This window comes from Pimephales promelas, chromosome 11, assembly GCF_988280905.1.
Source record: "Pimephales promelas chromosome 11, fPimPro1.hap1.1, whole genome shotgun sequence".
In the NCBI taxonomy this organism is placed as follows: domain Eukaryota; kingdom Metazoa; phylum Chordata; class Actinopteri; order Cypriniformes; family Leuciscidae; genus Pimephales; species Pimephales promelas.
Window position 1 is genome coordinate 21,151,536 of NC_142779.1, and position 14,000 is coordinate 21,165,535.

Here is a 14,000-nt window from a genome sequence, read left to right on the forward strand (position 1 = left end):
GCTGTATTAAAAGATCTCAGTTGTTGTGGCCTCGGACTAAATTAAACAAAAAAGCATCATAAGAATTAGGCTCTACAGGTTGATAATATCTTTGACAAAATAACAGTAAACAGAATCATATTTCAAATATAAAATTCAATTTTATAAATACTTTACCAAAAACATATGTCCCATTTGACTCATGGGTGGTGTTTCCATCTACAATGCCATGCCATCCTGAGCGAAAAGGTGGGCTTCTAGAGAAGATTTGCAATGAGAGGCAAAATGCCACAGAAAGATCAAAATAATACTGACAGATGTATAATTTACTCTGATATGGACCATAATCAATGTATACACCTTTTTTAATATTTCATAAATAAACACATTTTAACGTTCTTAAGTGTAACTGTCAATCTTTCAGCTGATGAAACACTGAAAATCAACTTTTCTAACAAAATTTGTGGTAAGACGTAATAAGAAAATTGCTATAGGACCAATCAGCATCTCTTTCTTTAGAGCTCTAGATTTTCATTTGTGAAAATTAGATAAGGCATCTACTAAAATGAAAATACCATACAACCTTTAGTTGTTACCTTCATTTACTGTTGATGCTGGATTACACTTCACTACTTTTAAAATCTGAAGAGATTTTAAAACGCTAGGCATCATACACTTGTTGATGTTGTAAAAGGTTACAAAGGAAAACTGGCCATTCTAAATGACTAAAGATCACACACTACCATGACTCAAGTCTTTCAAAACACAAAAAAGTCACGCAGAAACGTGTTTGATATCTTCTGACTGGATGGAATCAGTCTAATGCTAAAACACTGGAGTCTGTGGCCATCACACACAATATGATTTTAGAGAAATCTGCAGCCTGAACTTGGCAAATTAGCAACTGGTGCCGGAAAGTCAGGACAACAGTCCGTGCAAAAGTCATGTATTGAAGTGTGGATGACTCATTTTAACATCAACATCACTCTTTTCAGTCCAGAAAGCACAATAACTTAAGTCAAGAGAAATGACAATTAACACCTTTGCCCTACCTCTCTTAATCACTCACAGTCAGCCACAACACTGTTGTACATTAGGCCTACTGATACCAGACCTGATGTGCAGACACTACCCACACCCCACCCCCAAACATCTCTCACAAATGCCCCCTTTGTGTCCTCAACGACAGAAAACAGGGGTCTTTTGTTTCAGTTGAGTCCAGCATATCAATGGCTTACAGTTATAAGGCTGCAATTTCCAACTGCTGTCAGTGTGTGAGACACGTGCTGTTATCGGCCCGTTTATTGTAAATTCACTGAAAAACTTCAACTTAAATATAAAACAAATACAGCCAAAGATATCGAAATAAAATAAACAAACCAAAGATGGCATTAGTTTGACATCATATCATTAAATTAAAGCAGATTTATATTACTAAAGTCACTGAGGGAAAAAAAGTAAGGTTGGGAATGTAAATTCCTCTGCAGATGACACGGTTTTATTCTATCACAAAATAGAAAATAATTAAATACACAGCAAACTCGGCTAAATCTAGAGAACACCCAGGTGAGATTAAAAGTCAAAGGGACAAACAGAAATGAATTGACTACGGAAACATCAGTATTTTTGAAGAGCCTGTAGTCCATCATGTTCACCCGTCATTCATAATTATTGTCTTATAAGAGAGAGAACACTAAATGGCAAATACTGTTTTGATTTCCCTAAAATCTTAGTAAAAAACAAACAATTCTAAAACTTTAAGAGTACCATTGCAAGGTTTTTAAATCCCTGTAGGCTCTACAGAAAAAAAACATGACTTTGATTTCCCCTTTCAGAGACGCCATGAGGTCTCCCAGCCCAGCAGGAGGCGCTGTAGCAGCAGGATCAGAGGTTGGAGTGTGTGTGTGTGTGTTCAAATTAACGTAAAACTGTGTGTGTGAGATCACACCCGGGTGTGTCTGCAGCTGTGAGAGGTTCCAGCGGCTGCCTCTGGGGCAGATGAGGACTCATCGTCGCTGGAATCGTGTGTGTGGGAGTGTGTGTTCTCCTTCCGAAGGCCCATGCAGATATGGCTCTGGAGCGCGGCAGGCGTGAGCCACTCTTTAGGCAGACAACTCTGCAGAAATGGTATACAGGAGCTGAAATATGCCAGTCGATTCACCCAGCGTGGGATCTCTTTCCCACACAGCAACTATAGAGAGAGAGAGAGAGAAAAAAAATTGATGTGAGAATGTAGAAAAATTACAAGCATTTATGTCATCATCAGTTAGTGAAGTTGAATATGGCCTTCAGATCATATATAAAAGAAAGACAGTGACCTCAGACAGTGAGGATGAAAAATGGTTGCAGTTTTTGTGCATCAGGTGGTAGGCGTTTCCCTTGAACTCCTTTCCCAGCTCCTCCATTATTTTATCAATGTCCTCCTCTGCAAAGTCTGTTGTACCCAGAGCTATAGCCTCTCTGTAGAGAAAACAGGACTTGTGATATGGTTTGTATGGCTAATAGCGTGTGTGTCTGTGTGGTTCTGTAAAACTCACTTGAATTTGAAAGTCTCCCCCAGTTCTGAGGCATTTCCAGGGCTGATCTCAAAAATGCCGCTGAAGGGATATGGATGGCCGCCATATGCAAACTCTAATGGAGACAAAACAGCAAATGATTCTGTAGGTAGTGAACATTTTTTATGACTGTAACTTTAGAAGGAATTTTTACAAGATCAGCATACTTCACTTTAAATCCAGGCTGTATTGCTTATCGGGAGGACCAATGTACTTTGTATAGTGCCGGTAATCAATCTAAGCTATTAGCAAATAATATCTTTATTTTAAAACATGCAAAAATTCACTCTTATTTGTATGCCTATTATGTCAAAAACAAATATTTCTTGTCTCATCAGATCAAGTTACATAAATTATTATTCTCCTGAATATTCCTTTTTGTGGTTAAAATTTTCATTTTCATTTTGACATTGAAAAGCACAGTTAGACTGCAGAGGCAACCAGCCTAAAAGTTTTACTTTTTCTCATCCTAACAACAAACAGAGCAGCATCACGAATATCAAATATTGGTGGGAACAAATTTGGCCATTTTGTCCCCCTCAATGTTTATGGTGGTTAATAAAGGAGTAGTTCACTTTTTAAAAAACTTTTGCTGATAATTTACTCACCCCCATGTCATTCTTTCTTCAGTCGAAAAGAAATTACGTTTTTTGATGAAAACATTCCAGGATTTTTCTCAATATAAAAGACTTCAGTGGGAACCAAACGGTTCAAGGTCCAAAAGACACTTTCAGTACAAACTGCAAACTGTTCAAAGGGCTTTAAACGGTTCCAGATGATAAATAAGGGTCTTATCAAGCGAAACGATTGCTCATTTAATAAATAAATAACAAAGTTTAAGTTTTATAAGCTCAAATGGTCACCTTGCTCTGTTCGTGATTCTCCTGTTCGCAATCGTTCATCAAAATGAACAAATCTTTTCCCGAGTCAATTCGTTCATTTCATTCATTGAATGAACCAAATGACACAAAAACGACAGTCATTTCTTTTCGACTGAAGAAAAGATTATCAGCAAAAAAAATTTTTTTTAAAGTGAATTACTTTTTGTTAAGGCCCTGCTTTAATATCGGTAAGAAATCAAAATTGACGATTCTTGTTTTGTTTTGTTATCGATGCACATCATCTATCCAATCAATTCCCGGTTAACAAAATCAAGCCAAATGTTTTTCTTGTTCGGGAAGTCATTTGACTTGGATATACATCACATAAACATCATAAATCTATTGCAATCATCTTTTCCCCCCTATTCTGACATATATCTGTGTATTAATGAGAGGCTAGAGTAAAGATCCCACAAATCATGGCAGTCCTCACTCCTCAGAGCTGCCTATGCTCTGCTCTGTATCAAAGCTGCTGCTTGTTGCAGAGTGTGTGAAAGAGTAAAAAAAAAAGTACATCATGACAGAAGACAGCATATTCTCTGTTACTTTATGACTCAGATTACGAATTGGCAACAGTTTATTTTTTTCTGTTGTGTTCCATCATTCACGACAGACACAGACAACAGTCCACTGCCAATTGTAGGTCATGTAAAGTCACTTGCAAACCTTACGCAGGTCTTTAAATGCTAGTGACAAGGCTCAGAAAACAGTGATTGCTTGGGTGACCATTGAATGAACAAAAACATGTACAACAACAAGGAAGAAAGTGATGTATGTGTATATATTCCATTACTTAAAGCTGCAGTCTGCAGTTTTTCCCTTTGTCGCCATCTCTGTTTGAAATCTGCAATTGCAGTAATTCACGGAATTATCAACTTTACGTGAGTTGTACTTCAACACCCTTGACACAGTGCGGATGAACACATTTGTTCATTGTATGAGGAGACTGAGGCTGTCAATCACCGCGCCGGTGTGGATACTGGCATTCAGAAGCACAGATTATTCTTTTTGGACTTATGACCAACATAATAATTTTCACCAGAAAATGTCATCTGAACTACTTAGAAACATCCCTTTTTGTTCTGGTTCTGACATTGCAGTAAATCGTGCTAATTAAAACTAACAATCGCTTATAAGTTATCATATCACACAAAACCAAGCAAATTGTTCTTTGTTCTCAGATTGTTAGTTAACAACGTCAGCATTGCATGACTACATGTAATGTCTTTCCGATATTTATCGTTGTTTCGCATGGGTCCGGTTGCAGTCCGAACGAAGTCTTTTGCATTTTACAAAGGGTGAATCTCTAGTTGTCACTGGTGATTGTCGTGTGAACCTTCCTGGATCCACCATCAAATTGATAAGTTTAATTATATCAAGTGCTGTGAGAAAAGTCTATAAATCTCCACCTCCAACATCCTCACACGCAATACAGCCTTCTAGCAGAGACACCTTCTTTATGTGTACAGATGTGACGAATGACACAAAGACATGCACCAATGTCCTGTGAAAAACCACCAGTACCACTGGAATTACAGGGTGGTGATGGCGCAGTGGATAAGACACATGCCTTTGGTGCGAGAGACCCGGGTTCGAATCCACTGTGAGACACCAATGTGTCCCTGAGCAAGACACTTAACTGCTAGTTGCTCCAGAGGCGTGAGACCTCTGACATATATAGCAATTGTAAGTTGCTTTGGATAAAAGTGTCAGCTAAATGAATAAATGTAAAATGTAAATTAAAACCATTATTACAAGCTTACCGCTTTGAATCAAGCTAAAGCAAACAGATAGTTTTGAACACTGGCTGGTTATGTATTTTCTCAAATATATATTTATCATATATATGATAATTTTTAACCCCCCAAAAGCTACAGAATGCAGCTTTATTTGTGGCCACTCCAATTACTACTACTTAAATAAAAAAATGAAATGATGAATTTTTCAGTTGCTCATTTAGATCTAAATTATCTTCACCCATTATTTGACACTCTAAATATATCAGTAATGGAAACTAACTATCTACAATGTCCACTAATTGTAGTCCCAGTAGCTGAAACCCTTCCCACTGTGTGTAATGGCGTTTTTTACAAATAGGACTGAGGTTCCAGTAGAGGTCTAGAGTTTGATGCAAAAAAAAAAAAAAAAGATAATTGAAAAAACTTAATGTCACTCTACCTCTGCCGTAGATCTCTATTCCTGAGTGGAAGACTCCAATACCCAGAGTGGAGGTGTACTCATTTATCCAGTACTAAGAGAGCAAGAGGGAGAACGACATCAGCATACAATCATGTTTTAATTAACAGCAAATGTCTTTGTTTCTCTATCTATCTATCTATCTATCTATCTATCTATCTATCTATCTATCTATCTATCTATCTATCTATCTATCTATCTATCTATCTATCTATCTATCTATCTATCTATCTATCTTCTGCATCATATTAGCTATATACAAGGCATTCAAATCAATGAATGGTGCAAAACCCTCTCTCACACACACAATAAGCTCTAATGGGTTAGTTCGCCCCAAAAAACAGAATGAAGGGCACATTTTTGGCCTCCTATACATGTTTTCCCTCAATACCCCCCCCCCCTTCCAAAAAGGCGCACCAGCTGCCCTTCATGAATAATAGAACATGCAGAACATGATTTAATGTACAGAGACTAGTCTATCCCACCCCAGTGTTTTAAATGGAGTGTGTATTCCAGTACAGGGGAATGCATGAATTAACTTATAATACATACTTTGAATGCCACGTCATCCGATTTGGATATAATATTTAGATAGCGTCTTATTTAATGTAAAATAAACTAATAAGTCCATGTGTAGCCAACCCTTTAGTCACTTTCTTGATGTTAAAATGTCTGTCTTGTGGTTTTATTACATAATAATGAATAAAATTATACACAGCATTTTAATGACAAGTGTTACTTCATTAATAAACATCAATCACTGTTTTGTCTGATGCGAGTGTTTAGATTGTAATGGGGTTACAGCGCCTGCTAGAGCAAGGGAGTAAAAACACACGCGCTCTCATCTATATCACTGTCAGATATGCTTCACAGTAGCTTTGTAAACGTGCTTTTAAAATTAAACCTCTGTGTTAGCGGCCCAGATTCTTCATCACTACACTATGACCACCATTCCTAAAGTCTTTGTATAGTTCTTTTATAAAATGCAAAATTAGAGACCAAAATGAGCTTGGTTTATTTAAAACAGTGTTATGATGAAATAATGAAAGGGTTAAAGTTCTTACCATGTCATACACATTAAGAATAACGGGCTCATTTGCCATCCTGAGAGAGAAGCGCGCGGTCCCTTAAAATAACGGGCGTTTATTGCTCTCGAGCCCCTCGCGCACCCGGGTTTCGGATCCAAAAAAGGTTAAAACACAGCAAAGTCGCCACTCCAACATCCAAAAGACCAAAACACTACATAAATGACCCACTCTTACATTTTATCCATCAGACAGTCATTCTGTGAGATGTTTAGCTGGGTTCGTCGTGGGCCTAGTCGAGTTACTAACCGAGAAACAGCGGCTGCAGAGGTAGGCACGGGAGAGGAAAGGCAACAGGGCATCAGTTTCCATCAATGGTGAGTCTCGCCAGAGAAAACAGGCACTTGTGGCCTCTGAGTGCGCAGCGCGCGGACAGTCTCCGGTAAGCGCGAGGGGAAGAGAGGGGACAGTCTCCGGTAAGCGCGAGGGGAAGAGAGGTCAGGCACCGAATAAGACCTATTTCACCGGGTTTCAATGGTAGACACTAAAAAAGTCCTGAAAGGGCGCAGATGATAGATGGCAGTCAGCCAAATCAGGAGTTCGAATTCCCGTTAAGATGACCAATATTCCATATAGAATGTTGCTGTAAAGAAGCGCGCGCTCGCACGGGTTTTGCCGCTTGTCTGAGCGCTGGGGTCGCAGATGTGATGTCGAAGGGAGCTTGGTGCAGTTCCGACCCCAACAGCCATCAGCGCCGCAGTCCCGGGGTTTGTCCTCATGGAGGCCGCGCTGAGCAGCACGGAGGCGGTGTGAAAATTCCTAAACACGGTTCATTCTATTGATGGTGACATCACTCTAGCCGGGTCGCGAGCGTGAAGAATCTAGCGTGCACTAGATCAGCGGAATCAGCGGAGCGTGCGCTTATTACATCATCATCATCACGATCAATACGCGGCGCGTTCATCATCCCCCTCCTCCATCCGCGCTAAGCGTTATTATAGGGGCGGGGGCGATGCGTATTCCGATCTCCAAATAAAATGGCATGTGAAGAATATGTTAACCGACATAGACATCAAACTGTAAAATAATAATAATAATCCTAAATGCTACCTGATCATTGGTTACTAACTATAACATATAAGGTGATATATAAAACAAACAAAAATATATTAAATTATATTTTAAAATACAATACATGTTATTTTACTGCAAAAGAAGTAACTTTTTACTTGTAAAATTCTGCATGGCCTTATAATTTACTAAAAAAAATGTATTAAGGCAATCCATAGGCTATAGATTACAGTGAAATGTTGATACAAATATGTTTTTAAAGAAAAATATAGAACCACCTTATATTTTATGGATAAAGAAGATATTGCTAGAATTCCCGCATTTGTTTAGAGCTAAGGATATTTTTGGTTACAGTTACATTGTGTTTCCATTGTTTACTGTGAATTGACAATTTTTTGACAGTGCATTATTACAGGAGCTCATCTAAGCCGATGCTCATCGCTCTCAGAGGGTTTATTAGTGACAGAGAGGGGGACAGGGAGATGGCTTTAATGCTTACTGTATAACCCATTACATGGTGAGGCTGTCCATTTTCATAGGTTGAGTATTTGATGATAGCCTGACTACGTCAGACTTCAAACTTTGGCTCTATTTAAGTTCCCTTTTGTGCGCTACGGGAAAGATTCATCTTTTCGATATATTGAAGCCAAAAAAATTACCCTTAATTTTGTATTCGTTGTCAACGCAGTGCAGCAGCTAGCAGACCTATAGCAGCCTGTCTAGCGTACTCATAGACTGCCCTGCGGGAACTACAGCAGCCTACCATTGAGCCCGACATGACATCATGTCCAATGAAGGACACTTGTGTCTTCACAGTGTCATAGCCCGCAACTATGGGCGTGGCTAACATATATAAGCAGGGCTCGGAGGCTGTTTCTCTGATTTTCATCTCTTCAGCAAAGCTCTACACACCGCTGGATCTAGAGAGAAGCCGCCGTCGAGAAAGTGACAAGCCAGCATAAGGCAGCGCCTGAAGAAGCCGGCCGTCTTCGCCACCTTCAGCCATTCGTGCGAGCTAAAATGAAGCGCCAAAAGAAGCGCGGTTCTCAAAGGCCGTCAGAGCCTCCTCACTTGGTCTCAGCATCACCAGCCTTCGTGGAGAGATACACATGTGCCAGGCTACCTGAACGACGGCCCAGACAAATTATCCAGGGATAACATTCCTCCAGGGGAATGGTCCCTGCACTCCCAAACAGTCCAGAAACTATGGCGCCTGTTCGGCCACACGCTGTATACCTTCCCTTCGGTATCTCTGTTACCACAGGTAATCAAGAGGATCAGGAAAAATGTGCCACTCTGTGCTCCTCATAGCTCCGCGTTGGGAGAATCAGACTTGGCGCTGGTCTTTGCGCGCATGGTTCTTCAATGGATACCCATTGCCCTGTCAGAAGGAGTGATGAACACGATTACGCAGTCTATAGTTCCCTCTACCAGAAAGCTTTATGTGTCTAAATGGTCTGTGTTCTCCAAATGATGCACAGACAAAAGCGTCAGCGCTGCGTGTCTTGTGTTCGGGCCAGTCTCCTCTGCCCAGTCAGGGGGCTGAGGATTTACACTGCACGCTCCGCCCCTTTCAGGCGCTCGGAGCAGCTTTTCGTTTCGTTTGGTGGACGCACCAAGGGTCTCGCCGCCTCAAAACAAAGCCTGTCCAGATGAATAGTGGACGCTGTAGCTCACGCTTATGCATCAAAAGGTCTAGAATGCCCCTTGGGCATCAGGACTCGAGGCATGGCCTCATCGTGGGCATGGTCCAGCGGAATTTCTATTCACGACATATGTGTAGCTGTGGGCTGTGCCTCCCCGTCCACCTTTGTCAGGTTTTATAACCTAGAAGTTCCCGCTCTGCAGGCAAAACTTCTGTCAGTTCAAGTGAGATGTACGTTCTGTCCAGATATGATCGTGTGCAGGCTGCTCTCACATGTCTTCGCTCGTCTGGTTGAGCTGCACGAATGGGTAGGTGCTATATGCCAGACTGATCTCATGAAGTAGCGCGTGTATGACACGCCAATTCGTATTTCCATTTTTGGCGTGCTATCAAGACGCATAATCGCTTTTTAGCATGTTTATGAACGCCGTTGACTTAACGTTATTACTGTATATATAAATATATGACTTACCTCAACCCCTGGGGTTAATGGCATTTATGACTGTTCCCTTGCCATCCTAGGAAAAAAAAAGTTAGCTCCCCAGATGTAGATCTACATTTTGCTTTGTTTCACGCGGAAAATTTGACGGCGTGTACTGACACGCGGAATCACTCGGACGTTAATGGCGTAGACATACACGCATACACGCGGTTAGTTAAAAATGCATGGAGATAACACGCCACTTGACTCGAAAGTGGCGTGTATGTTTACACAAAAGTCATGATGTATATGCTTATACAGACTGGCGGCGCCACTTTGTATTCCCTATGAGTGCTTTTGTACAAGTGCTGGCCCACGTTGCTGGCCACCTTATTTTCCCACTTGGGAAAAACTGGGACTCATGTGTGGACGCTTGGTGTGCATGGCATTGACAAAGGGTTCCCGTAGCGTAAGCTAACTTGTCTCGCAATACGAGAGAACCTCTCGTAAGAGAACGAATCGGTTACCTAACGTAACCTCGGTTCTCTCTAGAAGAGGGAACGAGTATTGTGTGACCAGCCATGCTCGTGCCACGAGCGATTTTCACTTCAGTCGATGAAAAAAACCAGAGAAACAGCCTCTGAGCCCTGCTTATATACACTAAGCCATGCCCACTCAGTGGTAGGCTGCTGCAGTTCCCACAGGGCAGCCTATGAGTACGCTAAACAGCCTGGTCTAGGTCTGCTAGCTGCTGCACTGCATTGACAATGAATACAAAATTATAAAATCAATATCTCGAAAAGATGGATCTTTCCCGTAGCGCAAGCTAACTTACGCAATACTCGTTCTCTCTCCTAGAGAGAACCTAGGTTACGTTAGGTAACCGATACGTTTTCCTCCGGCCTGAAAACAGTCGGGCAATCAACGAACTGAGGGCGGGCTGAGAGCCGTGATGTAGACGCTAAGCACCGAGTTTAAGATTGTATTTTAGGTTAGGGAAGTCGAAAACGACCGTTGATATGGAGACACGGGATGCAATTCACTCTGTTGTGGAGAATATTCCCAGCATTTGCAAACTGAAGCCTGAACAAGAAGAGTATTTGTTAAACATTTTGAATGGTTGTTGTGATGGCATGTTGTGGCCCTACTCTCAATTTTTCAACTACCGATCGTCAGTGAGAAACGTCAAAGGCCGGCAAGGCTTTAGTTGTGATTATGTCCCCCTTGGTTGCACTCAGGTTAAGGAGCAAACTTTAATGTAACAAAACGTTAACGTAACCAAACGTTATCTGATTGGCTTACGAGTAACCAATGATTTTATACTTCAGACAAGCGCCCCCGAGAGAAAGAAAACACTTTTCAATTAAGCCATGCCAGACTTTGTCTACAAAGCAAAGCGAAGTAGCAGAGTTTGGTATTACCAGGCTATTTTGACGATGGTGTTTGAGCAACATTGTTAGATTGTATGTGCTTTTGAATCAATGTCCTTTTTCTTGAAAAATGTTACCAAGTCTTGTCTAGTAGATTACATAAGTGCATTAAGGAATGTGTTAGACATGTTTTAGCCATGCTGATGTCATGTAATTAATGAAACAGCATTATAGTGTCTTTTTATGAATGCATTTAGAATACTGATTATTCAATATTCTAAATACATTAGAAGTAAATGTAAATAAGTAAAATCTTAAACCATGATGCCACCGCTCTTTCTGCTTTAGCCATAATGTAATAAGACTCCAGCAGAGGAAGTCCGGCATTATCATTCTCTTTTGTTTCTCTCTTAAGTGCATTCAACCACTGCTGCCTTTGAGTGTATTGATTTCTGATGAGGAGTACAACTACACACAGACACAACCACACACAAACATGCACATACCAGTCATTTTGTCAAAGGCATGTGCTTCCGTTCTCAGACAGCAGACAAAGAGATAGCAGCAGACAGCCCATCACTCACACATACAGCATGTTATCGTGAGTCAGTCATCTCATTGGGACACAGATGCAGAGCAGTTCTCTGCATTTCATCCATCCCTCACATAAGCAATTGAACCCAGTTATTGTCACAGCATCAAAATGTTTTGTATCTGTATTCAAGAGCACATGCACACAGGCACGCAAACACCCACTCATTTAATTCTGTAGCCTACTGTTCACCTGCTCTGACCAATGATGTAGCTGTGCTTTATAATGACAGTAAATATATTTAGGTCTATTTATTCATATCTAACTCAAACTGTTATATTATAAAGCTATAATTATTATGACATTTTCATCTTAAAGGGTTATTTCAACCAAAATGGAAATTCTGTCATTAATTAGGCTACTCACCCTCATGTTGTTTAAAACCCGCAAGACTTTCATTCATCTTCGGATGTCCTTCCATTGAATCTGATATATTTTTTACAGATGAATATTTTGTAAATAAAGTGGTAAATTCAGTGTTTTTTTTCCACAACCAAAGCACTCAAAACAGTCCCTTCATAAAACTGAGGCTTACAACTTTGGTTGAAAGTGGTTTGTTGAGTAGAACCAGTAGAACTATCCCTTTAAGAAATCAGAATTCCTGTGAAATCTGGAAGGGGTCTGTGAAGACACTTATGGAGCTTCTTCTGTGTGCCTATTTTGGGATATTACATTACATAAAAACGATGGATGGAAACGCCAAGATGCCCATACATTCAAAAAATGCGCTTTTTTATATATGAAAAAACGACATGCGCATAAACTACAAAGGAAACTCCTTTACCAAATAAATCACGTGACTTTGCGTCAACAGTGGATGTGATTGGATGTACTAGACCAGCAGACGAATTTCATTCACTGCACCTAAAATGTGAAGATTTTGTAAACACATGGGATGGAAACTGCTTTATTCCAAGTTTGCCTTAAATTCACAACGTTGGATGAAAACATAAGTGTGATTGAAGGTCAAAGGGATAACGTTAGTTCACCCCAAAAATGAAAATTCTGTCAGTAATCACTCACCCTGATGTTGTTCCAACCCCGTAAGACTTTCGTTCATCTTGAGATGGTCCTCACTGCGGAATTTATACTTCTGCGTTCAGGTATTGGTTGCTCTGCAGTACTGCTCCGAAACGCTAGGAGGCGGCGGAGGGTTTTAATGTTCCACTGTGTTTAGATTCCTCGCGGCTAGGTTACTACAAGCAATAGCGACTGAAAGAGAGTGGATCATGTTGGAGTAGGAGCTTATTGGGGTGGAAAAACAGTTCATTTTAGTGAAATTACTAAAACTGAAAGGCAGAAATGAGAGAAGACGTCGGAGGAGATGGTACGTGTGGAAATGCGTGAGAAGGTACGTGCGGAAATGCATAGGAGGAAATACGATGCTACCAAGCCGACCAATCACCGATCTTGCGGTCCGCGACGTGTAGTGTAGTTACATTTTTGAAGAGGTGCGCGTCAGGCGACGGCGAAGGGTACGCGGTATGGGACGCGTCTGTGCGTATGCTACGCCGTACCTACTGCGCGCACCCTACGCAGAAGTATAAATTGGCCTTTACATACACCTAAACAGAACCAACTCCGCCCCCTGATCCCTAAACCCAACCCTAATCCTACCCATCTCCACCCCTTGGATCGTGATCCGACTCCTCCCCGTGGATCTCATGTTCTGCATTGAGGTGCAACTGTTCATCTTTGGAACACAAATTAAGATTTTTTTTTTATTAAAACAGAGCTGGATCCCTCCACCATAGGCTTCTAAGCCAAACTTGCCGGACCAAAAGTTATTAAAGACATCGTTGAAATAGTCCAAGTGACTACAGTGGCTCAATCCGAAATTTATCAAGTGACGAGATTACTTTGTCTGTTGGCCTCCAGTTATAGTCAGGGAGCCAAAGTCTCAAAAATGGGTTGAACCTGACATGGTCTGCCATACTTTTTATTTGTGTTTTTTCTGTTAACTTTGACCCTAAGAACAAATAATTGGAGGGTCTGCTCTGCCGGAAATATCGCGAAAAAAAATTGTGGGCATTTTAGTGTACGCACCCTTTATTTTTTAACAGAAAAATGTGAAAAATTATTTTTTTCATCAAATTCTTAGTGGGTTGGGTAGGTTCTCAATAAATGCATTCCAGATACACAGAACACATGTGCAGACAACATCCACTGAAAAAATAATTCTTAAAACACATTTCTACATGATTTCGCATCAATTTAATGCAAAAAACAGGCGTTTTTTCACTTATTTTCCACTATTTTCATCTT

The 14,000-nt window shown here is 40.6% G+C and overlaps 1 protein-coding gene across 3 annotated transcripts; it reads right to left on the minus strand.

The window, feature by feature from the left end:
* Positions 1 to 120: 120 nt before the first annotated feature.
* On the minus strand, positions 121 to 12,124 carry LOC120467714 (deubiquitinase DESI2). Of its 3 annotated transcripts, XM_039656168.2 has the most exons (6): positions 6,946 to 7,630; positions 6,676 to 6,850; positions 5,594 to 5,666; positions 2,517 to 2,610; positions 2,298 to 2,439; positions 121 to 2,170 (listed from the first exon to the last, which is right to left on the minus strand). In XM_039656168.2, the coding sequence occupies exons 2-6, from the start codon at positions 6,712 to 6,714 to the stop codon at positions 1,922 to 1,924; spliced, it is 597 nt and encodes a 198-aa protein (XP_039512102.1). In that variant the 5' UTR covers positions 6,715 to 6,850; positions 6,946 to 7,630; the 3' UTR covers positions 121 to 1,921. The 3 variants fall into 3 exon arrangements, with proteins under 3 accessions (XP_039512102.1, XP_088973300.1, XP_039512100.1); XM_089117174.1 differs by lacking the exons at positions 6,676 to 6,850; positions 6,946 to 7,630 and adding an exon at positions 12,102 to 12,124; XM_039656166.2 differs by lacking the exon at positions 6,676 to 6,850.
* Positions 12,125 to 14,000: the final 1,876 nt, after the last annotated feature.

Bases quoted from the DNA above. Each gene is read 5' to 3' on its own strand.
- LOC120467714 (XM_039656166.2), bottom strand. From the start codon at position 7,008: ATGGAAACTGATGCCCTGTTGCCTTTCCTCTCCCGTGCCTACCTCTGC. The intron at 5,667-6,945 runs GTTAGTAACTCG...TTGCTCTCTTAG, and splicing joins TCTGCAGCCGCTGTTTCTCG to TACTGGATAAATGAGTACAC. The intron at 2,440-2,516 runs GTGAGTTTTACA...TTTTCTCTACAG, and splicing joins GGGGAGACTTTCAAATTCAA to AGAGGCTATAGCTCTGGGTA.